The 26,089-nt window shown below is 33.2% G+C and overlaps 1 protein-coding gene across 2 annotated transcripts in view; it reads left to right on the forward strand.

Annotated features, from left to right (window-relative positions):
- LOC127725175 (dual specificity protein kinase TTK-like) overlaps positions 1-19,955 on the forward strand; it is a 65,035-nt gene extending 45,080 nt beyond the window's left edge. For both annotated transcript variants that reach the window (XM_052232023.1, XM_052232022.1), the window contains exon 19: positions 15,477-19,955. In XM_052232023.1, coding sequence (XP_052087983.1) covers positions 15,477-15,524 — 48 coding nt within the window. In that variant the 3' untranslated portion in view covers positions 15,525-19,955. The remainder of the gene's footprint in view (positions 1-15,476) is intronic.
- The last annotated feature ends 6,134 nt before the right edge of the window (positions 19,956-26,089 follow it).

Below are 26,089 nucleotides of genomic sequence, written 5' to 3' on the forward strand. Positions count from 1 at the left end.
AAGTGGTCAAGATCCCCACCCCTAAACCATATATATTCTGGTTTGTCATGCTAAGATGGTTTGAATGATATACAGGGTTAGTCCCCAGTGGTCATCCTGACCCCCTGCCATTTGAAAAAGTTCTTATATCTTGTAAATGGTCGAGATCCCCACCCCTAAACCATATATATTCTGGTTTGTCGTGATGAAGCACATCAAATGAAATACAGGGTTAGTCCCCAGGGGTCACCCTTACCCCCTGCCATTTAAGAAAGTTCTAATATCTTGTAAGTGGTCAAGATCCCCACCCCTAAACCATATATATTCTGGTTTGTCATGCGAAGATGGTTTGAATGATATACAGGGTTAGTCCCCAGGGGTCATCCTGACCCCCTGCCATTTGAGAAAGTTCTAGTATCTTGTAAATGGTTGAGATCCCCACCCCTAAACCATATATATTCTGGTTTGTCATGATTAAGCACATCAAATGAAATACAGGGTTAGTTCCCAGGGGTCACCCCCACCCCCTGCCATTTAAGAAAGTTCTAATATCTTGTAAGTGGTCAAGATCCCCACCCCTAAACCATATATATTCCTATTCGTCATGTCTCGAACATTTGAATGACGTATAGGGTCAGTCCCCAGGGGTTCCCCCCACCCCCAATGTTCTAGTATCTTGTAAATGGTCGAGATCCCCACCCCTAAACCATATATATTCTGGTTTGTCATGCCAAGATGATTTGAATGATATACAGGGTTAGTCCCCAGGCATCACTAATGCATTTACTGGACTAAACCAATTTTCACTGGACTTTGCCCAATGTCAGGTGACCCTGGGAATTACGAATTATGGGAGCTTCGTTTGGGAGACTTCGTAACAGCATCCTGTTACAATCATTTCTTGTTTTATATCGAATTATCTGTTTAAAACAAAAAAAAATAAAAGTGGGAAACTGTCGTATACAACTTCTACAAGTTTGAGAATCCTACATAATAAAAACAAAAATATATGTATTTACACAAGGTGTAAGAAAATCATTATAAATTTACAATCAAATAAGTTCAATTCGATCATTTTATATAACCCTACACCTACCTGATACCTATAAAAATAATTACTAAAAATTATATGTGTTACTTTGTTACCAATTGTAATACTTTTACTTCTTTAACCTTAGTGTCTCATTATTCAATCTTAACGCTAAAAATACACCACAGATTTATTCTCATCACTCTTAAAAATATTTAAGATTACATTGATAAAATTTAACTACGTCTTGCGCAATTTGTTACTGACTCTATATTTCCTATTTGACAACAACACCTTGTTGCGAAAAAAAAAAATGCCTTTCTCCTTAATCTATTACATTTTTCCAAAACAAGTTTATAGTTTCTTCATCATAATCTTTCCTTTCTTTTTTTATATATATATATCATTTTAATTTGCTTTAAAACATCAGCAACCTACTGCCTATCTTTTTATACATTTCATTATGACTTAATGTATATATGTTGAGATTTTATTCATTCTTTTTTTTTTTAAACTTGACTTATTTCTTAAAAACCAGAACAATTTAAAGTTTTTTCTATGCTTATTTATGAACAAAACCCATTGTTTAGACTCATTTTTTGTTTTACTACTAAATTGATTATTTTCTTATTCTTATTTTAATTTCTGATAATTATCCTCATAATTGTTTATAAAAAAAAATCAATTTTATTTTAATGCTAGTTTTCCTTTAATATCAATTATCTATTTCACTTAAAGTTTGTCATTAGTCATGAAGTTCATGTGGGTCTCATTTTCTACAAATATCAATCTACCACAAAAATACTGTAAATCCCTTAGGGCAAAACATATCAACATTTATCTTTAATGTGCTATTTTCTGAAGATACTTCTCTTTATCTATTAACATTTATTTTATGTAAATAAGGCGTAATCTAACACCATAAAACAACTTGCACCATTTAATTACTTAACATCACTTATGTTAATCATCCGAAGAAGGGGTTGGAATCTAAAATTATAGACTATTTGTTTTCTCTAAACAAACGTGCGTCCACACTACCCAACTGTGTAAACCATAATCGTCAATGGCTATAACATCGCAAACATATGTATCCACAATGTACCCTTAACTTCATCTTCCAAAGGTTCTAATTCAACCTTCATATACACCGGTGCTCTACTAATTTTACGTAAGATATATATTTTCTAGAATAATTGAATGTATCTTCAAGAAAACAACCCATAATATAAATGCTATAGTATCAGACATTTTAGTTTTTTACATATTTACTCTAAACGAAAAACTAGCTTCTTCAAACTCAAAAAAAAAGTTTTATTTTTAAGAATCATACTTATTATATATAATTACGTATCCTATCTATTAAATAACTGCATATAAAGATAACTAAAAAATTAACTTCAATTGTTTTAAGAATATGTGTATTCATAATTCTTAAATTGACGTACAATCTCTAAAAATACTAATAAAAAATTTCGTGCGAACCACAGCTCGTGAACAAACTTCTGATTTTAAGCCTTTAAAATATAGGCCTCACTCCCTTTAAAATTAAAAACTGTACTTAACATGTGTGCCATCCCTTGAAAAGCCATTTCTACTTTTTGCGCTGACATAGAAATATCTTGATTGTCAATAAAGAAAAAATGAAAGTAACTTAGTTCTTACGTTTTATATTCCTTTGCGTTGTTTAAGCGTGATTCCAAGTCGATCCTGCTGTCTCGGCACCAAATTTACGACTTGTAACGAAGTCAGTAAGTGGATAAATACATTTTATTAAGTAATTACAAAGTTAAGAAAGATTCTAAAGTTCAAATGTTCGATTGTTCACAAACTGTCTCTAAAGTTGAATTGTTCGAATGTTCATATCGTCACACGGACATGTGATCGTATAGTGGTATAACTGTTCGGTCCTGACTGAGTAATTTGGATGGTTAGTGAATTAATTCCAGCCTACCCACAAGGGGGGAGACCTTGGCAGAATCTCCTGTTGGAATCTATCTGTACGAATCTATCTGTACGAATCTATCTGTACAAATCTATCTCGTTCGAGTCCAAAGCTGGATCTTATATAGTTCAGTGGGCCATACAAACGGTCCATAGCTGTAGGCCGGTTACGTAGTAGTCTGGTTGTGGAGTAATACTAGTCTGTGGTTAATTGTCAAACTATGCAATTAACCCCTGACGGATACATGTTATTTCACAGTAGACATGGTCAATTATTGGCTGCAGGGTATATGTCTATAATATTCGTACAGTTTGTTATTAAGTGTCTAAAGGTTACATGTAATCGTTTCGGATTTGCTGTATTTAGTTACTTCCTGATGATTAACGTATGGAACACAATTGTGTTACACATGGTCACAAGTTCATGTCCATCCGTGTCAATTTATCAATGAAATTCATGCAACTACATTCATACAACCAAACAACTATAACAATGTTTTGTACACGTAAAAATAGTTACGAACTTTTTCATTTTCATATTCTGAACCAAAAAAAAAGAATTACTGTTCAAACAAATTGAGGATAAAAAGAATAATAGCATTTTATCAGCTGGAATATCAGCTCCCCTAACATTCTTGCTTGATATTCATGATGATATAAAAGTCTGTATCAAAAACAAAAATGCCATTATTCTTTATATCTCCAGTGATATTGTTGTTTTTTTTCAAAACTACTCTACCCTTTTTTTTGGGAAAAAATGCATCATTTTTTTGGAAATTGGGAAGTTTTGAATAAGAATTAATTGTACTAAACTTGAATTCGAAGACAAGACTGAACTATCACTGACAGAAGCTATTGCAGTCTCAGAGTGAGCTATGAGGGCCTTGGGTGCCAAAACTTGCTCAACTGTAGAAGGACTATTGTCAATATTAGTTTCATTACAAACTTCTTTTATTATATTATCTAAAGCTTGTTTGACCTCTGATTCGATTTCAGATGACTGATCATCATTTACTATAATAACTTTGTTCATTTTTTTTAACACATCTCCGATTTTTTGCTGACCTTTGCTGTTCTTTTTGCAGTTTTTTCACGTAATATTTTGAATTGTGAGACATTTTCAACCGGAAAGGAACTTTTTGGGTAGGGGAAAGAAATGGAAAAAATGAAGGTACTTAATACATTGAAAACCACGTGTGTTACAAACACCGCGATGATTCTAATCAGAAACCCGGATCTCAAAAGCGCTTTCATAATATCAAAATAATAGCATGAATACCATATTTACGTACAATACTACCAATGCCATCACCGTTTGTGAAAAATGTACAACTTATTGGGAGGAATTTTATGCCATTTTTTTTAGTAATTGGGAATTTTCTCTAGCGAAAAAAGCTGAATTTCAGAGGTAATTTGAGGCAAACAATATCACTGATCTCTACTCAGGAGTGAAATGTTAAAGGTATGTCACCTAATATCCTAAGATCTCGACTAAGAAGTGAAATATTAAAGGTATACCCTCATTTTGATGGGAATTATAGGGATTTGACTATTTTTTGTATATTGGTATGACGTTGGCGTCGTCGTCGTTGTAGTCCGAAGCCACATTGGTTTTCGTACAATAACTTTAGTTTAAGTGAATGGATCTCTCTGTTATTGTAACACAAGGTTCCATATCACAAAGGGAATGCTGGGATTGATTTTGGGGGTAATTGCCTCAAAATTTTAGGAATTAGGGGCCAAAAAAGGTTAAAAAAACAAGCATTTTTCTAGTTACATGACAATAACTTGTGTGTAAGTGTATGGATCTTTCTGAAATTGTACTACAAGGTTCCATATCACAAGGGGAAAGCTGGGATTGAGTTTGGGGGTAATTGCCCAAAACGTTTAGGAATAAGGGGCCAAAAATAAGCATTTTTCTAGTTTCCAGACAATAACTTGTGTTTAAGTTTATGGATCTCTCTGAAATTGTACTGCAAGGTACCATACCACAAAGGGAATGCTGGGATTGATTTTGGGGGTATTTGCCTCAAAATTTTAGGAATTAGGGCTAAAAAGGGGCAAAAAACAAGCATTTTTTCTATTTTCAGGACAATAACTTGTACAGTCCTTGGATGGTGTAAACTTCCCACTCACACCATACACCATTACACCATTCACCATACACCATTACACCATACACCTTGTGCCATTACACCATACACGTTACACCTTTGCACCATACACCTTACACATTACACCATACACCATTCCCCATTCTATCTACACGATCTGAAATTACCCATAATGCAATTAAATTTCAAAGAAAGCGTGCGACTACAAAATTATTTATTTGATTTAAAAAACGAATTTTGATCACAATATTGTAAATTAATGTATAAAATTAAAATCTCCGTGGTCATGCCTATGATGGTTATATAAACAATACAGATTAAATATATATACATGTATTTGTAAATAAAGTACTCATAAAACTTTGCTTGTAATGCAAATTTATCCGCGATCTGCCTATCTATAAATTAAAAACGATATTGGTTACAATGCTATTATTATCGGTTTTAACATGTATCGTAAATCTTATAAACTTGGTTTTCAGATAAAATCGACAAACAATGCCAAAAATGAATACTTCAGGATGACTGGTACATGTACAACATGTACATCAAAATTATTTTAAGCATCAACCAAAACTGACCATATTTGCACTTATAATTATAAAATTGAGAATGGAAATGGGGAGTGTGTCAATCTGTTAATTTATATAGGGTTAAAAAATTTGGAAATATTTTTGCCCTCCTTTTATTAAAAATATTGTCTCGCTACAAAATTTCAGTAATTTTGATACCTCAGGCTGACTCATATAACAAAATTATTTAACTCATCAACCAAAACTGACCATAATATTTTCACTTTATTATATAGATCTATATAGCCGCATAGTAAATCAGCAATATTTTGATGTCAGGGTGGATTGTATAATACAAATGACAGCAACATTGCAAAACAACATGTACAATGACAAAAATTTGTCCCCATCAATCTAGATTGCCAGCATGTCCTCTTTTTATTCAATATATTGTCTCGCAACAAAATTTCAGTAGTTTTGATACCTCAGGTTGACTCGTATAACAAAATTATTTTAACGCATCAACAAAAACTGACCATATTTGCACTTTATTATGTATATCTATAAAGCCACATAGTAAATCAGCAATATCTTGTTGTCAGGATGGATTGTATAACACAAATGACAGCAACAGTGCAATACAATGACAACAAAAATTTGTCCTGATCAATCTAGATAGCCAGCATGACCTCTTTTATTCAAAATATTGTCTCGCAAGAAAATTTCAGTAGTTTTGATACCTCAGGCTGACTCGTATAACAAAATTATTTTAAAGCATCAACCAGAACTGACCATATTTGCACTTAATCATGTAAATCTATATAGCCGCATAGTAAATCAGCAATATTTTGATGTCAGAATGGATTGTATAATACAAATGACAGCAACATTGCAACACAATGACGACAAAAAATATACCCATCAATTTAGATAGCCAGCATGTCCTCTTTTTAATTAAAATATGGTCTCGCAACAATTTTTCAGTAATTTTGATACCTAAGGCTGACTAGTATAACAAAATTATTTAAACGCATCAACAAAAACTGACCATATTTGCACTTTATTATGTATATCTATATAGCCGCATAGTAAATCAGCAATATTTTGATGTCAGGATGGATTGTATAATACAAATGACAGCAATATTGCAATACAATGGCAACAAAAATTTGTCCCCATCAATCTAGATAGCCAGCATGTCCTCTTTTTATTCAAAATATTGTCTCGTAAGAAAATTTCAGTAGTTTTGATACTTCAGGCTGACTTGTATAACAAAATTATTTTAAAGCATCAACCAAAACTGACCATATTTGCACTTTTAATATTATGTATATCTATATAGCCACATAGTAAAGCAGCTATATCTTATTGTCAGAATGGGTTGCATTATACAAATGACAGCAACATTGCAACACAATGACAACAAAAATTTGTCCCCATCAATCTAGATTGCCAGCATGTCCTCTTTTTATTCAAAATATTGTGTCACAAGAAAATTTCAGTAGTTTTGATACCTCAGGCTGACTCATATAACAAAACTATTTTAAAGTATCAACCAGAACTGACCATATTTGCACTTTATTATGTAAATCTATATAGCCGCATAGTAAATCAGCAATATTTTGATGTCAGGATGGATTGTATAATACAAATGACAGCAACATTGCAATACAATGACAACAAAAATTTGTCCCCATCAATCTAGATAGCCAGCATGTCCTCTTTTTATTCAAAATATTGTCTCGTAAGAAAATTTCAGTAGTTTTGATACCTCAGGCTGACTTGTATAACAAAATTATTTTACAGCATCAACCAAAACTGACCATATTTGCACTTTTAATATTATGTATATCTATATAGCCACATAGTAAAGCAGCTATATTTTATTGTCAGAATGGATTTTATAATACAAATGACAGCAACATTGCAACACAATGACATCAAAAATTATCCCCATCAATTTAGATTGCCAGCATGTCCTCTTTTTATTCAAAATATTGTCTCGCAACAAAATTTCAGTAATTTTAATACCTAAGGCTGACTAGTATAACAAAATTATTGAAACGCATCAACAAAAACTGACCATATTTGCACATTATTATGTATATCTATATAGCCACATAGTAAATCAGCAATATTTTGATGTCAGGATGGATTGTATAATACAAATGACAGCAACATTGCAATACAATGACAACAAAAATTTATTCCCATCAATCTAGATAGCCAGCATGTCCTCTTTTTATTAGCTCACCTGGCCCGAAGGGCCAAGTGAGCTTTTCTCATCACTTGGCGTCCGTCGTCCGTCGTCGTCCGTCGTCGTTAGCTTTTTACAAAAATCTTCTCCTCTGAAACCAATGGGCCAAATTTAACCAAACTTGGCCACAATCATTATTAGGGTATCTAGTTTAAAAAATGTGTCCGATGACCCCGCCAACCAACAAAGATGGCCGCCATGGCTAAAAATAGAACATAGGGGTAAATTGTAGATTTTGGCTTATATCTCTGAAACCAAAGCATTTAGAGTAAATCTGACAGGGGTAAAACTGATAATCAGGTCAAGATCTATCTGCTCTGAAATTTTCAGACAAATCTGACAACCGGTTGTTGGGTTGCTGCCCCTGAATTGGTAATTTTAAGGAAATTTTGCAGTTTTTGGTTATTATCTTGAATATTATTATAGATAGAGATAAACTGTAAACAGCAATAATGTTCAGCAAAGTAAGATCTACAAATAAGTTGTCATGACCAAAATTGTCAGTCGTCCCCTTTAGGAGTTATTGCCCTTAATAGTCAATTTTTAACAATTTTTTGTAAATTTTTGTAATCTTTTACAAAAATCTTCTTCTCTGAAACTACTGAGACAAATATAACCATACTTGGCCATTATCATTATTAGGGTATCTACTTTAAAAAATTTGTCCGATGACCCCACCTTCCAACCATCATGGCCGACTTGGTTAAAAATAGAACATTGGGGTAAAATGCAGTTTTTGGTTTATATCTCTGAAACTAAAGCATTTAGAGCAAATCTGACAGGTGGCAAAAATGTTCATCAGATTTAGATTTATCTGCCCTGAAATTTTCAGACGAATCCGACAACCCGTTGTTGGGTTGCTGCCCCTGAGTTAGTAATTTTACAAAAATTTTGCAGTTTTTTGTTATTATCTTAGATATCATTATAATATCTAATATCTAATACTATTAATTATGATTTTAACCTTATTTTACATGATTTCCAAAGCATCAGTAAATACAGGTGAGCGACACAGGCTCTTGAGAGCCTCTAGTTCAAAATATTGTCACACAACAAAATTTCAGTAGTTTTGATACCTCAGGCTGACTCGTATAACAAAATTATTTAAACAAATCAACCAAAACTGACCATATTTGCATTTTATTATGTAAATCTATATAGCCGCATAGTAAATCAGCAATATTTTGTTGTCAGAATGGATTGCATAATACAAATGACAGCAACATTGCAACACAATGACAACAAAAATTTGTCCCCATCAATCTAGATAGCCAGCATGTCCTCTTTTTATTCAAAATATTGTGTCGCAAGAAAATTTCAGTAGTTTTGATACCTCAGGCTGACTCATATAACAAAACTATTTTAAAGTATCAACCAAAAGTGACCATATTTGCACTTTATTATGTAAATCTATATAGCCGCATAGTAAATCAGCAATATTTTGATGTCAGGATGGATTGTATAATACAAATGACAGCAACATTGCAATACAATGACAACAAAAATTTGTCCCCATCAATCTAGATAGCCAGCATGTCCTCTTTTTATTCAAAATATTGTGTCTTAAGAAAATTTCAGTAGTTTTGATACCTCAGGCTGACTTGAATAACAAAATTATTTTACAGCATCAACCAAAACTGACCATATTTGCACTTTTAATATTATGTATATCTATATAGCCACAAAGTAAAGCAGCTATATTTTATTGTCAGAATGGATTGTATAATACAAATGACAGCAACATTGCAACACAGTGACATCAAAAATTATCCCCATCAATTTAGATTGCCAGCATGTCCTCTTTTTATTCAAAATATTGTCTCGCAACAAAATTTCAGTAATTTTAATACCTAAGGCTGACTAGTATAACAAAATTATTTAAACGCATCAACAAAAACTGACCATATTTGCACATTATTATGTATATCTATATAGCCACATAGTAAATCAGCAATATTTTGATGTCAGGATGGATTGTATAATACAAATGACAGCAACATTGCAATACAATGACAACAACAATTTGTTCCCATCAATCTAGATAGCCAGCATGTCCTCTTTTTATTCAAAATATTGTCTCGCAACAAAATTTCAGTAGTTTTGATACCTCAGGCTGACTCGTATAACAAAATTATTTAAACGAATCAACCAAAACTGACCATATTTGCACTTTATTATGTAAATCTATATAGCCGCATAGTAAACAACAATATTTTGATGTCAGAATGTATTGCATTATACAAATTAAATGACAGCAACATTGCAACACAATGACAACAAAAATTTGTCCCCATCAATCTACATGTAGATAGCCAGCATGTCCTCTTTTTATTCAAAATATTGTCTCGCATGAAAATTTTAGTAGTTTTGATACCTCAGGCTGACTTGTATAACAAAATTATTTTAAAGCATCAGCCAAAACTGATCATATTAGCACTTTATTATGTCATGTATGTAAATCTATATAGCCGCATAGTAAATCAGCATATAGCCGCAAAGTAAATCAGCAATATTTTGATGTGAGGATGGATTGTATAATACAAATGACAGCAACATTGCAATACAATGACAACAAAAATTTGTCCCCATCAATCTAGATAGCCAGCATGTCCTCTTTTTATTCAAAATATTGTCTCACAAGAAAATTTCAGTAGTTTTGATACCTCAGGCTGACTCGTATAACAAAACTATTTTAAAGTATCAAACAAAACTGACCATATTTGCACTTTATTATGTAAATCTATATTGCGGCAGCCGCATAGTAAATCAGCAATATTTTGATGTCAGGATGGATTGTATAATACAAATGACAGCAACATTGCAATACAATGATAACAAAATCTTGTCCGCTTTAATTTAGAGTGCCAGCATTTCATCTCTGTATTCGTTATATAAAACTGTGAAGTTTGGAATACCACAGATTATTAATTAATTAATTTGTGTATTGTTTTCAAACTGTACTGTTGTTTGTGTTTTATTAATATGAAATTTAAGCATTAAACTGTGGTTCTTTTCCCAAACATGTCTTTGTTTTACACTAGTAACCATCTGGATTCACAGGTTTCCTGACTGGATTCTGATCAGAGTTAGACATTAACATGCATCTGATCTGAGACTGGTCTAGATTCCAACAGCATATATACACATACACACTATACACATACACAGGGGGGAGGGAAATGGGTGGGGCCGTTTTCAAAGTGATGTGGATTAATGTGATATTTTTATTAACAAGAAAAATGGATTATTAATACACAGCATGTTGACATGTATCATCGCACATGCATTACCTGTCCTTTATTGCCGATTGGGTATTTTATTTCAGCTTATATCTAATAATAACAACCAATGATATAAGGAATTCCCTACTGGCCACTCTTGACATCTCGCTCTCTAATTGCTTTGTGAGATGTGGGAAGGGAACCAATCAGAACAAGGCCCTTATTTCAAATTATCCAATCGGCAGAGATAATTAATTAATTATCATCCTTTTGTTTTAATTACTGCGCGTCTCATTTAGGCATTCTAGATAATACAACTGCATGAAGCAGACGCATTGCAATTTGGCAATAGCGAATTTAAAATCCCATCCTCACCCACCCTATTTTATTTTTAATTTTTATTGAGATATTTAGGTTGCTTCATCAACTAATTATAGATATATTATTGATTAATTTAACTGTATATTTTATAAATGTGTAGAGTAGATTATATTACAAGAACACACAGTTTTGGTTTCATATTATAAATGTAATATTCCCTTGAGTGGAATACCACAGATTATTAATTAATTAATTTGTGTATTGTTTTCAAACTGTACTGTTGTTTGTGTTTTATTAATATGAAATGTGCATGTGCGATGATACATGTCAACATGCTGTGTATTAATAATCCATTTTTCTTGTTAATAAAAATATCACAAAGTCAGTATCAGTATCTGTATTTCCCACTTCCATGGGCTATTGTGTGATGGGTTGGTCTGCGCATAAATTAGTCGTGCTTGCTGAGGTGTGATGATTTAAACTCAGTAGTTCAGGATGGTTTGTATAATAAAACTATTCCACCTCATCATCCAACAGTGTGACTGACATGACAGATTTCATTTGTACTTTATAATGAAAAGTATGAGAAGTTCTCTTCTAGGAAAAGTATACTGTTAGTATATTATGTCGGTTGGTTGATTTTGTTGGTGGCTAAATATCAAGTGGCAAATATTTCATTCCGTTTCACATAAGTATATTTTTTCGGACGTTCAAGATATCATTTATAATCCGTAAAGACAAATCTAACGAAATTGACGAGATTGTTCATAATTATACAACACCTTAAATGCAATAACACTGTACAATTTTCCTTTGAACATTTTTTGGAAAACAGAATCGTAAATCCAAGGCAAACATAGGTGAATGACGATAAGATATTTATAAAGAGACTGTCAAAAGTGGGGAACGAAGCAACTTTAAAAATGATGTTGATAACCCGTGATATAAAAATACTGTTCTGATGCGTGGATAACCTTTCTATCCGCCTTCTAGTTTAAATAAAATCCTTTCTTTTATGATAACTGCATGTGATCACAAGTGTGTAATTTTAAAGCCATTGTTTAATGTAAATAAGAATATGAAAAAAAAAAGATTTTTTAATATGTGTATATTAAATATATATGACATAGAGTCTAACGAGTAAAGTAATTTGCTTTACTGGGAAAAAAGAACAATAGGATTATTATTATTGTTTATGTTTACAATCCGAAAAATTAAAATAAAATGAACTTCGGTTTCAACCAATGAAATGTCGTACACCATTCATTCACACCATTCCCGATCGCACGTTACACAATCACACCATTCCTCATACACCATTACACCATTCCCCTTACACCATACACCATAGCACCATACACCTTCTACCATTGCACCATATGCCATACACCATTACACTATACACGTTATTTTGGGAAGTTTACACCATCCAAGGGCTGTATGTAAGTGTATGGATCTTTATGAAATTGTACTACAAGGTTCCATATCACAAAGGGAAAGCTGGGTTTGAGTTTGGGGGTAATTGCCCTAAACGTTTAGGAATTTGGGGCCAAAAAGGTGCCAAAAAACAAGCATTTTTCTAGTTTCCAGACAATAACTTGTGTTCAAGTGTATGGATCTCTCTAAAATTGTACTGCAAGGTACCTTACCACAAAGGGAAGGCTGGGATTGAGTTTGGGGGTGATGAATCATAAGGGGGTTGAAAAAATTTGGGGGGGGGATTTTTTTTCTTCTTTAAAATTTTCCATTTTAAGTTGGTTATTCCTGAATTATAAATAAGAGCAAAAAATAATGATATGGTTTGAATAGGTAAATTAAAATTTTTTAAGACCTTTCTTAGACCACATTCATTCTGTGTCAGAAACCTATACTGTGTCAAATATTTAATCACAATCCAAATTCACAGCTGTATCAAGCTTGAATGTTGTGTCCATACTTGCCCCAACTGTTCAGGGTTGGACCTCTGCGGTCATATCAAGCTGCGCCCAGCGGAGCATTTTATTATACGACCGCAACAAATTTTTGCGCTCGTATATTGGTATGACGTCGGCGTCGTCGTCGTCCGATTACACATTGGTTTGCTCACAATAACTTAAGTTTAAGTGAATGGATCTCTATGAAATTTTACCATAAGGTTCAATACCACAAAAGGAAGGTTGGGATTGATTTTGGGGGTTATGGTATCAACAGTTAAGGAATTAGGGGCCAAAAATAAGCATTTTTGTAACTTCCAGACAATAACTTGTGTGTTAGTGTATGGATCTCTCTGACATTGTACCATAAGGTTTCATATCACAAAGGGAATGCTGGGATTGATTTTGGGGGTAATTGCCTCAAAATTTTAGAAAAAAGGGGCAAAAAACAAGCATTTTTCTAGTTTCATGACAATAACTTGTGTGTAAGTGTATGGATCTTTCTGAAATTGTACTACAAGGTTCCATATCACAAAGGGAAAGCTGGAATTGAGTTTGGGGGTAATTGCTCAAAACGTTTAGGAATTAGAGGCCAAAAAGGGGCCAAAAATAAGCATTTTTCTAGTTTCCAAACAATAACTTGTGTTCAAGTTTATGGATCTCTCTGAAATTGTACTGAAAGGTACCATACCATAAAGGGAATGCTGGGATTCATTTTGGGGGTAATTGTCTCAAAATTTTAGGAATTAGAGGCCAAAAAAGGGGCAAAAAACAAGCATTTTTCTAGTTTCATGACAATAACTTGTGTGTAAGTGTATGGATCTTTCTGAAATTGTACTACAAGGTTCCATATCACAAAGGGAAAGCTGGAATTGAGTTTGGGGGTAATTACCCAAAACGTTTAGGAATAAGGGGCAAATAATAAGCATTTTTCTAGTTTCCAGACAATAACTTGTGTTCAAGTGTATGAATCTCTCTGAAATTGTACTGCAAGGTACCATACCACAAAGGGAATACTGGGATTGATTTTGGGGGTAATTGCCTCAAAATTTTAGGAATTAGGGGCCAAAAAGGGGCAAAAAACAAGCATTTTTTTCTATTTTCAGGACAATAACTTGTGTGTAAGTGTATAGATCTTTATGAAATTGTACTACAAGGTTCCATATCACAAAGGGAAAGCTGGGTTTGAGTTTGGGGGTAATTGCCCAAAACATTTAGGAATTTGGGTCCAAAAAGGGGCCAAAAAACAAGCATTTTTCTAGTTTCCAGACAATAACTTGTGTTCAAGTGTATGGATCTCTCTGAAATTGTACTGCAAGGTACCTTACCACAAAGGGAAGGCTGGGATTGAGTTTGGGGGTGATGAATCATAAGGGGGTTGAAAAAATTGGGGGGGGGGATTTTTTTTTCCTTTTTTTTTTTCTTTAAAATTTTCCATTTTAAGTTGATTATTCCTGATTTATATATAAAAGCAAATAATAATGATATGGTTTGAATAGGTAACTTAAAATTTTTAAGTTCTTACTTAGACCACATACACCTTATCGCTATTTGTCCGCCATTACTGGACATCACACAAGTTCCCGTAAAAATTTGACGTCATAATAGAAAATATCTGACGCCACAATGGAAAAGTGATTGTTGTGTGACGTCAAAAGTTCGAGCGGGACAGATTCTCGGGTCAAGCGGGAATAGCGATAAGGTGTATTCATTCTGTGTCAGAAACCTATGTTTTGTCAGATATTTAATCACAATCCAAATTCAGAGCTGTATAAAGCTTGAATGTTGTGTCCATGACTTTCCCCAACTGTTCAGGGTCCCACCTCTGCCGTCGTATCAAGCTGAGCCCAATGGAGCATTTTATTTTAATATTGTAATAGTGTCACCTCAATGTGAACTCAACTCTTTCTGAGATCATTTTAGAAAAGATAACTCTCATACTTGGCAGGATCATTTGCTATTATGCGTAGTTGACCATAATATACCGTCATTTTGTTGATTTGACTGTTTTTATAGGAGTTATGTGACTTTTTCAATATTTTAAGTGTCTTATCACAATGACACCAGGGGGGGGGGGGCATTTTGATATGGCATAGCTATCTTTTTACATTATTGATTATTAGTTTGATGAGCAGAGATAAAGTTCAGTATTTACAGCTGTGACAAACTATTTCTTTAATTGCAGGGAATTTCAGACAGAGAATGTCCAGAAAACAAAGAAAATGTTCATTAATTATTTCAACTGAATTCTGGCAGTGATAGTTGAGGAAGAGATGTTATGGACAATAGTTGTCAAAGCTTTTAATGATAAATACAAAAACTATATTTAGCAGCTGTGATGGAAATAAATAATGATGTTGAAATTCATTTCTATCAAAAATTTGAATCTGTGTGAGGAAAAATATGTAAATCAATATGTTTTGATATTGTTTCTTACTTTAAAAGGTTGTTTGAAATTTTATATAACAAGTGTAATATATGTGTAAATCCGATTGGTTTATATTTATAGCTGATTCAAGGTAGATTGCAAGATGCAGACAAATTTGTCATTTTGATTTTATCACTGGTCACAAGGTAAAGCTAGATTTGTTAATTCTTTAAATCAGTTGAAAGAATCAATAGTCTATTATTTTATTGGGGGGGGGGGGGGGGGGGGGTATTCTTTTTCAATCAAAGAGCGTAATCTTTGTAAAAGGAGAATTGTGGTTTATATCAATGATACAGCAATTCAACAACATCATAAAACCAACAAAAGACATCAAGTATTTTAACAGGAAACACACAATTTTTTGTATGATGTATACTTTTCTCATACACCTAGAATCGTTCACTCTCGTTGTATCCCTTGTCAAACACACACAGTTGCTATGTTTGCAATAATTTATTCTACTATCCCTGTTTTAAGATGTTTTTCACTGGGTAAACTTTCCTTATTTTAAGATGTTTTACACTGGATATACTTCCCTATTTTAAGATGCTTTACACTGGGTAAACTTTCCCTATGTTGAGATGCTTTACACTGGGTAAACTTTGGTGTATTTACTGTCTTCTGACTGGTTAAAAGTATTACCTTTATTTTCAATGTTGTCAATTTTTATGGCGACACGCCCACTCTGACGTTGTGTATGCATACGCCAACATGTGTGTACGTTGTTATTGTTAATATAGATAATATAAAAAGCTCTTTGAGCCTTATTTTTGATAGAAATTTATTTATAATGAATGGCTATTATTTATTTTGAATTTATTGAACCATAAAATTAATTTTTGACTCTTCACGGATTATTCAATGTGAAGAGTCAAAAATTAATTTTATGGTTCAATAAATTCAGATAAATAATAGCCATTCATTAAATACACTTATTACTGACCTGACTTTAATCAGAGAAGATGATGTAATTGTTGATATTTAAAGTTGGACCTGCATTTCATTTATTTTCCATTCAAAGTAGATTTTTTTCTGTCACAGTTTAAATGGTGTCATTAGGTTTGATAAGATAAGTAGAAGAAATAGTGGTACTTTGAAATCACCAAGTTCCCATCTTTTTAAGACTGGGATACCATTTAAGAGTTTTTATATGTGTACTTTACAGTTTGGCTTTTGCTCATTGTTGAAGGCGGTATGGTGATCTATAATTACTTACATCCACATCATTTGGACTCTAGTAGATAGTTGTGTCATTGGCTGTCATACCAGAACTTTTTATCTTAATATTTAATGGTGAATGACCAAATTAGAAGTTTAGGTATTTTATAACTGACCTGTTCCATTAGCAGTAAAGCAATATGATACTTACATTTGCATGATTAATCTGTTTCCAAATACTACATACACAGACAAAAATAAACAAGACAGTCATTTATAAATACTGAAGTACAAAATAGGTAAAATTATGGTTTTAGGGATAGTGATTTAATACACATTTTTTGTGCTGGATTATTTCAGTCACTTAAGTTACTATTCATACAATATGAAAGATACATATGTTATATTTTCATTTGAAGTTTCATATTTTCACAGTTTAAAATGCTCTTAAAAAACCTTTTAATGTCTTTTCATGATGTATTCAAATAATTTTTATTAGGCAGTTAAGCTGCCTTATGCGAGCACCCTAGATTTGTGTTCTACCCAATAAATGCTGAAATACCTGCCATTGTTATTATCTAGCTGGCTATTATGTTATTTATAACTAATTGGACATTTTTTTAATACTTTTATTTCTGGAATACAAAAAATATGACCAGAAAAACCTTAAATGATCGTCGAACTACCCAAAATTTTCGAAGTTGCACATAGGAAGTAGTGTTCAATAGAAATCCGTACGTTGTTTATTATCCCCTGTGCTTTTGGCTACGATGTCAAAGAACAATTGTATGAAATATTTCTTCGCCGAAAATCGGTAATTACAAGTCGTTTATATTTCCCAAGTGGCAAAATGCGCAGGAATATTGTTCATGTACAACAAATCTCTATGATAGAGGAAATAAAGTTATATAAGTGGGTGGTAATTTTTAACTTATCTTGCCAAATAAGCGCGAATTAAGGTTGTTGTTATTTTATGAATGAAACGAGGTCATGAAACAGATGCGGAAATCGACGTTGATGAGATGTTTTAAGTAAAGTGGACAACTCGTCCCCGAGACAAGTCGGACCGAATCCACTCAAACCATCTAAGAAGACAACTTTGACCGTTTGTCAGATTTACTTAGGGTTTCATAAAATATTAGACTAACATGTCTAGCGGAGCCATTAATCTTTTGTTTGTGCATTGGGGTCTATTAAGGGGTATTTGGAGGGGCCTGAAGAAGGGAGGGGTTTACTATAGAACCCTTTGGGATTTTATTTTTTTAAATTTTCAAATGACCATTTCTCGAAAACAGTAAGTGATAGACACATGCAGTCTTCAGTAATGAGAACAGGACAAAAAAAAATCAACCAAAATATAGGGTGAGTCCCTGGGGGTCATCCGAACCCCCTTCAATTTGAAAATGTACTTTTATCTTGTAAACCGTCGCAATCCCCAACCCTAAACAATATATATACTTGTATGGGACAATAAAAGAAATCAAATGAAAATAATTTGGGGGAGTCCCCGGTGTCGTCCCAAACGCTCCTGTTTGAGAACTTGGAAATGGTCGAGATCCCCACCCCTAAACCATATATATTCATGTATGGGACAATAAAACAAATCAAATGAAATATAGGGGAGTCCCTGGGGTCACCCCACCCCCTCCTGTTTGAGAACTTGTAAACAGTCGATATCCCCACCCCTAAACCATATATATTCATGTATGGGACAATATAACAAATCAAATGATATATATAGGGAGTCCCTGGGGAAACTCCACCCCTTCCTGTTTGAGAACTTGTAAACAGTCAAGATCCCCACCCCTAAACCATATATATTCATGTAGGGGACAATATAACAAATCAAATGAAATATATGGGGAGTTCCTCGGGCCAACCCACCCCTCCTGTTTGAGAACTTGGAAATGGTCGAGATCCCCACCCCTAAACCATATATATTCATGTATGGGACAATAAAACAAATCAAATGAAATATAGGGGGAGTCCATGGGGACACCTCACCCCCTCTTGTTTGAGAACTTGTAAACAGTCAAGATCCCCACCCCTAAACCATATGTATTCATGTATGGGACAATATAACAAATCAAATGAAATATTTGGGGAGTCCCTTGGGTCACCCCACCCCCTCCTGTTTGAGAACTTGTAAACGGTCGAGATACCCACACCTAAACCATATTTATTCCTGTTCATCATTTCAAAAAGATTTGAATGACATACAGGGTCAATCTCCTAGGTGTCACATATGCATATCACTTTACTAGACCAAACCAATATGAACTGGACTTTGCCCAATGTCAGGAGACCATGGGAATGACGAATTATGGGGGCTTTGTTTGGGAGACTTCGTAACCGCATCCTGCTACAATTATTTCTTGTTTATTATAAAATTTTATTGATGCAAAAAATGAGTCTAGGTTAATTGAATTTACTTTAATTATTTATTAAATTATTTCTGGGCCTATAATAATTTTCATATATGGCTCATTTTAAAGAAAACATATAAATCTTTCAAGCAGTGTAAAGCCCGAGAATGTTTGACGAACTGTTTTATAATCACCTGTCATTTTATTCCAAACTTGGTATGGAGTAACATCATGCACTTGGGGGTGAAGATAGGGGTCATTTACATTGATATAGGAGTTGCTTTTGAAAACCTTGATGAAATATTAATTAATTTGCCTTAATAATCAATTCATTTAATGAACATAAATGTACAATATACGAATGTTTAATGTTTGTTCTTTCAAATCTTAAAAAAAAATTGAAGCAACACTGCCACAGTTTTCATAATTACGTTTGCCTTTTGTTTTTGGTTAACTGCCTACAGCGCTTACAGTGCTTTGATTCTGTTATATTTTGTACACTGTGTTTGTAATGATTTTAGACTGTCTGCAGTTCTGTCTGAAGACTTGCTTAATTTCTTATTATGTTAATATGTCTGTATTTCTGCTGTGAGACTTGCTTACTTCTTTTAAACATTATTATGTTAATTTATCTGTAATTCTGCTTTAAGATTTGCTTACTTCTCTCAAACATTTATTTGTTATTGTATAGAAATAAATATACATCATTGTGCCTTAATTTCATTATTTAAAAATACTTTTATATGATAGAAATAACAGCACCACCTAAGCAGTCTCCTGCTTGCCTCAATTAATGAATTTGGAAATGTGAGCAGGATCTCAAACTGGTCAAACCAAATGCTTTTTATAGGTATTAACTGCTTACAAGAATTACTGGGAGTTGGAGTGTGTCTGGTAATATCGTCTTTCTTTAGATAGTGTTCTTTCCTTTATTATTGTTTAAAGATAAGAGTTTATATCACTTCAACGTAAAACACAATATAGTGCTGATATTTTTTAAAATGTAAGTAAAGGTATTTTTCCAAGCTCTAAGCTCTATTGAACGAGAAATACATATACTGAATATTTAAAATATAAACTTAAAATAAAAAAGTTTTCTATCTTTGTCTGAGACACTGAAATGCTAAAGTGTAAGCTGATGATGTTTATTTGTTTGAGTCTAGTATCATGTTACATTCATAACTGTCTAGTATCATGTGACATGCATAACTGTCTAGTATCATGTGACATTCATGACTGTCTAGTATCATGTGTGACATTCATAACTGGTTCCACAATCAAAAGTTGTCATTTCTTTAGAAATTGGAAACTCTCCGAAATGTCCAAAGCGTCTATGCTGCAGTGATTATTGACAGAAAACAACAATAGGCAGTTGTCAAAAGTAAATTAAATTCCATTCAAATGGCTATGGCCTGTCTTTGTTGAAGTACAAAGAATAAGTTTTTAGATATCTTCAGTGTCACATGAATGTATTATGATCTATCAATGACTGATATGTTCTGCTGCAGTAATTCCATATATATATATATACATATATATTAATTCCAGCAAATACCAATGTCTATGTCTCACTGCTGTTGAACTATATACTAATTTAATATAACCTAGTTAACCACTAATCTTCCTGAAAGTAAATGAATATGATACAATCTTGATGAATTAATTACCAACTCTAATAATGGAGATAAATGTTCCAAACAACCAGATAATCATCAGTAGCAATGTTTAGATTAAATGGTTAAGACATTGTTCAGGCATTTCAAACTTCATGTGAAGAGGTTTATCAACAGCAATGTTTAGATTAAATGGTTAAGACATTGTTCAGGTATTTCAAACTTCATGTGAAGAGATTTATCAACAAAAATGTTTAGATTAAATGGTTAAGACATTGTTCAGGTATTTCAAACTTCATGTGAGAAGAGGTTTATCAACAGCAATGTTTAGATTAAATGGTTTAGACATTGTTCAGGTAATTCAAGCTCCGTGTGAGAAGAGTTTATCAACAGCAATGGTTAGATTAAATGATTTAGACATTGTTCAAGCAATTCAAGCTCCGTGTGAGAAGAGGTTTAGCAATGTTTAGATTAGATGGTTTAGACATTGTTCAGGTAATTCAAACTCAATGGGAGAAGAGGTTTATCAACAGCAATGTTTAAATTAGATGGTTAAGACATTGTTCAGGTAATTCAAGCTCCGTGTTAGAAGAGGTTTATTAACCGCAATGTTTAGATTAGATGGTTAAGACATTGTTCAGGTAATTCAAGCTCCGTGTTAGAAGAGGTTTATTAACCGCAATGTTTAGATTAGATGGTTAAGACATTGATCAAGTAATTCAAGCTCAATGGGAAAATAGGTTTATCAACATGTTAAGACATTGTTTAGGTTACTCAAGCTAAATGTGAGATGAGGTTTATCAACATGTTAAGACATTGTTCATGTAATTCAAGCTTCATGTGAGAAAAGTTTTATCAACAGCAATGTTTAGATTAGATTGTTAAGACATTGTTCAGGTAATTCAAGCTGCATGCAAGAAGAGGTTTATCAACAGCAATGTTTAGATTAGATTGTTTTATAAACAGCAATGCTTAAATTAAATGGTTTATCCATTGTTCATGTAATTCAAGCTCGATGGGAGAAGAGGTTTATCAACAGCAATGTTTAGATTAGATTGCTAAGACATTGTTCATGTAATTCAAGCTCGATGGGAGAAGAGGTTTATCAACAGCAATGTTTAGAATAGATGGTTTAGACATTGTTCAGGTAATTCAAGCTTCATGTGAGAAGAGGTTTATCAACAGCAATGGTTAGATTAGATGGTTTAGACATTGTTCAAGCAATTCAAGCTCAATGGGAGAAGAGGTTTATCAACATGTTAAGACATTGTTTAGGTTAATCAAGCTAAATGTGAGATGAGGTTTATCAACATGTTAAGACATTGTTCAGGTAATTCAAGCTTCATGTGAGAAAAGTTTTATCAACAGCAATGTTTAGATTAGATTGTTAAGACATTGTTCATGTAATTCAAGCTTCATGTGAGAAAAGTTTTATCAACAGCAATGTTTAGATTAGATTGTTAAGACATTGTTCAGGTAATTCAAGCTGCATGCAAGAAGAGGTTTATCAACAGCAATGTTTAGATTAGATGGTTTAGACATTGTTTAGGTAATTCAAGTTTCAAGGGAGAAGTTGTTTATCAACAGCAATGTTTAGATTAAATGGTTAAGACATTGTTCGGGTAATTCAAGCGCAATGCATGGGAGAAGAGGTTTATCAACAGCAATGTTTAGATTAGATTGTTAAGACATTGTTCAGGTAATTCAAGCTCCATGTGAGAAGAGGTTTATCAACAGCAATGTTTAGATTAGATTGTTAAGACATTGTTCAGGTAATTCAAGCTCCATGTGAGAAGAGGTTTATCAACAGCAATGTTTAGATTAGATTGTTAAAACATTGTTCAGGTAATTCAAGCTCGATGGGAGAAGAGGTTTATAAACAGCAATGCTTAAATTAAATGGTTTATCCATTGTTCATGTAATTCAAGCTCGATGGGAGAAGAGGTTTATCAACAGCAATGTTTAGATTAGATTGTTAAGACATTGTTCATGTAATTCAAGCTCGATGGGAGAAGAGGTTTATCAACAGCAATGTTTAGAATAGATGGTTTAGACATTGTTCAGGTAATTCAAGCTTCATGTGAGAAGAGGTTTATCAACATGTTAAGACATTGTTTAGGTTACTCAAGCTAAATGTGAGATGAGGTTTATCAACATGTTAAGACATTGTTCATGTAATTCAAGCTTCATGTGAGAAGAGGTTTATCAACAGCAATGTTTAGATTAGATTGTTAAAACATTGTTCAGGTAATTCAAGCTCGATGGGAGAAGAGGTTTATAAACAGCAATGCTTAAATTAAATGGTTTATCCATTGTTCATGTAATTCAAGCTCGATGGGAGAAGAGGTTTATCAACAGCAATGTTTAGATTAGATTGTTAAGACATTGTTCATGTAATTCAAGCTCGATGGGAGAAGAGGTTTATCAACAGCAATGTTTAGAATAGATGGTTTAGACATTGTTCAGGTAATTCAAGCTTCATGTGAGAAGAGGTTTATCAACATGTTAAGACATTGTTTAGGTTACTCAAGCTAAATGTGAGATGAGGTTAACAACATGTTAAGACATTGTTCATGTAATTCAAGCTTCATGTGAGAAAAGTTTTATCAACAGCAATGTTTAGATTAGATTGTTAAGACATTGTTCAGGTAATTCAAGCTGCATGCAAGAAGAGGTTTATCAACAGCAATGTTTAGATTAGATGGTTTAGACATTGTTTAGGTAATTCAAGTTTCAAGGGAGAAGATGTTTATCAACAGCAATGTTTAGATTAAATGGTTAAGACATTGTTCGGGTAATTCAAGCGCAATGCATGGGAGAAGAGGTTTATCAACAGCAATGTTTAGATTAGATTGTTAAGACATTGTTCAGGTAATTCAAGCTCCATGTGAGAAGAGGTTTATCAACAGCAATGTTTAGATTAGATTGTTAAGACATTGTTCAGGTAATTCAAGCTCCATGTGAGAAGAGGTTTATCAACAGCAATGTTTAGATTAGATTGTTAAAACATTGTTCAGGTAATTCAAGCTCGATGGGAGAAGAGGTTTAGAAACAGCAATGCTTAAATTAAATGGTTTATCCATTGTTCATGTAATTCAAGCTCGATGGGAGAAGAGGTTTATCAACAGCAATGTTTAGATTAGATTGTTAAGACATTGTTCATGTAATTCAAGCTCGATGGGAGAAGAGGTTTATCAACAGCAATGTTTAGAATAGATGGTTTAGACATTGTTCAGGTAATTCAAGCTTCATGTGAGAAGAGGTTTATCAACATGTTAAGACATTGTTTAGGTTACTCAAGCTAAATGTGAGATGAGGTTTATCAACATGTTAAGACATTGTTCATGTAATTCAAGCTTCATGTGAGAAAAGTTTTATCAACAGCAATGTTTAGATTAGATTGTTAAGACATTGTTCAGGTAATTCAAGCTGCATGCAAGAAGAGGTTTATCAACAGCAATGTTTAGATTAGATGGTTTAGACATTGTTTAGGTAATTCAAGTTTCAAGGGAGAAGATGTTTATCAACAGCAATGTTTAGATTAAATGGTTAAGACATTGTTCGGGTAATTCAAGCGCAATGCATGGGAGAAGAGGTTTATCAACAGCAATGTTTAGATTAGATTGTTAAGACATTGTTCAGGTAATTCAAGCTCCATGTGAGAAGAGGTTTATCAACAGCAATGTTTAGATTAGATTGTTAAGACATTGTTCAGGTAATTCAAGCTCCATGTGAGAAGAGGTTTATCAACAGCAATGTTTAGATTAGATTGTTAAAACATTGTTCAGGTAATTCAAGCTCGATGGGAGAAGAGGTTTATAAACAGCAATGCTTAAATTAAATGGTTTATCCATTGTTCATGTAATTCAAGCTCGATGGGAGAAGAGGTTTATCAACAGCAATGTTTAGATTAGATTGTTAAGACATTGTTCATGTAATTCAAGCTCGATGGGAGAAGAGGTTTATCAACAGCAATGTTTAGAATAGATGGTTTAGACATTGTTCAGGTAATTCAAGCTTCATGTGAGAAGAGGTTTATCAACATGTTAAGACATTGTTTAGGTTACTCAAGCTAAATGTGAGATGAGGTTTATCAACATGTTAAGACATTGTTCATGTAATTCAAGCTTCATGTGAGAAAAGTTTTATCAACAGCAATGTTTAGATTAGATTGTTAAGACATTGTTCAGGTAATTCAAGCTGCATGCAAGAAGAGGTTTATCAACAGCAATGTTTAGATTAGATGGTTTAGACATTGTTTAGGTAATTCAAGTTTCAAGGGAGAAGATGTTTATCAACAGCAATGTTTAGATTAAATGGTTAAGACATTGTTCGGGTAATTCAAGCGCAATGCATGGGAGAAGAGGTTTATCAACAGCAATGTTTAGATTAGATTGTTAAGACATTGTTCAGGTAATTCAAGCTCCATGTGAGAAGAGGTTTATCAACAGCAATGTTTAGATTAGATTGTTAAGACATTGTTCAGGTAATTCAAGCTCCATGTGAGAAGAGGTTTATCAACAGCAATGTTTAGATTAGATTGTTAAAACATTGTTCAGGTAATTCAAGCTCGATGGGAGAAGAGGTTTATAAACAGCAATGCTTAAATTAAATGGTTTATCCATTGTTCATGTAATTCAAGCTCGATGGGAGAAGAGGTTTATCAACAGCAATGTTTAGATTAGATTGTTAAGACATTGTTCATGTAATTCAAGCTCGATGGGAGAAGAGGTTTATCAACAGCAATGTTTAGATTAGATGGTTTAGACATTGTTCAGGTAATTCAAGCTTCGTGTGAGAAGAGGTTTATCAACAGCAATGGTTAGATTAGATGGTTTAGACATTGTTCAAGCAATTCAAGCTCAATGGGAGAAGAGGTTTATCAACATGTTAAGACATTGTTTAGGTTACTCAAGCTAAATGTGAGATGAGGTTTATCAACATGTTGAGACATTGCTCAGGTAATTCAAGCTTCATGTGAGAAAAGTTTTATCAACAGCAATGTTTAGATTAGATTGTTAAGACATTGTTCAGGTAATTCAAGCTGCATGCAAGAAGAGGTTTATCAACAGCAATGTTTAGATTAGATGGTTTAGACATTGTTTAGGTAATTCAAGTTTCAAGGGAGAAGATGTTTATCAACAGCAATGTTTAGATTAAATGGTTAAGACATTGTTCGGGTAATTCAAGCGCAATGCATGGGAGAAGAGGTTTATCAACAGCAATGTTTAGA

Source organism: Mytilus californianus, unplaced genomic scaffold (genome assembly GCF_021869535.1).
Source record: "Mytilus californianus isolate M0D057914Y unplaced genomic scaffold, xbMytCali1.0.p SCAF_15, whole genome shotgun sequence".
Lineage (NCBI taxonomy): Eukaryota > Metazoa > Mollusca > Bivalvia > Mytilida > Mytilidae > Mytilus > Mytilus californianus.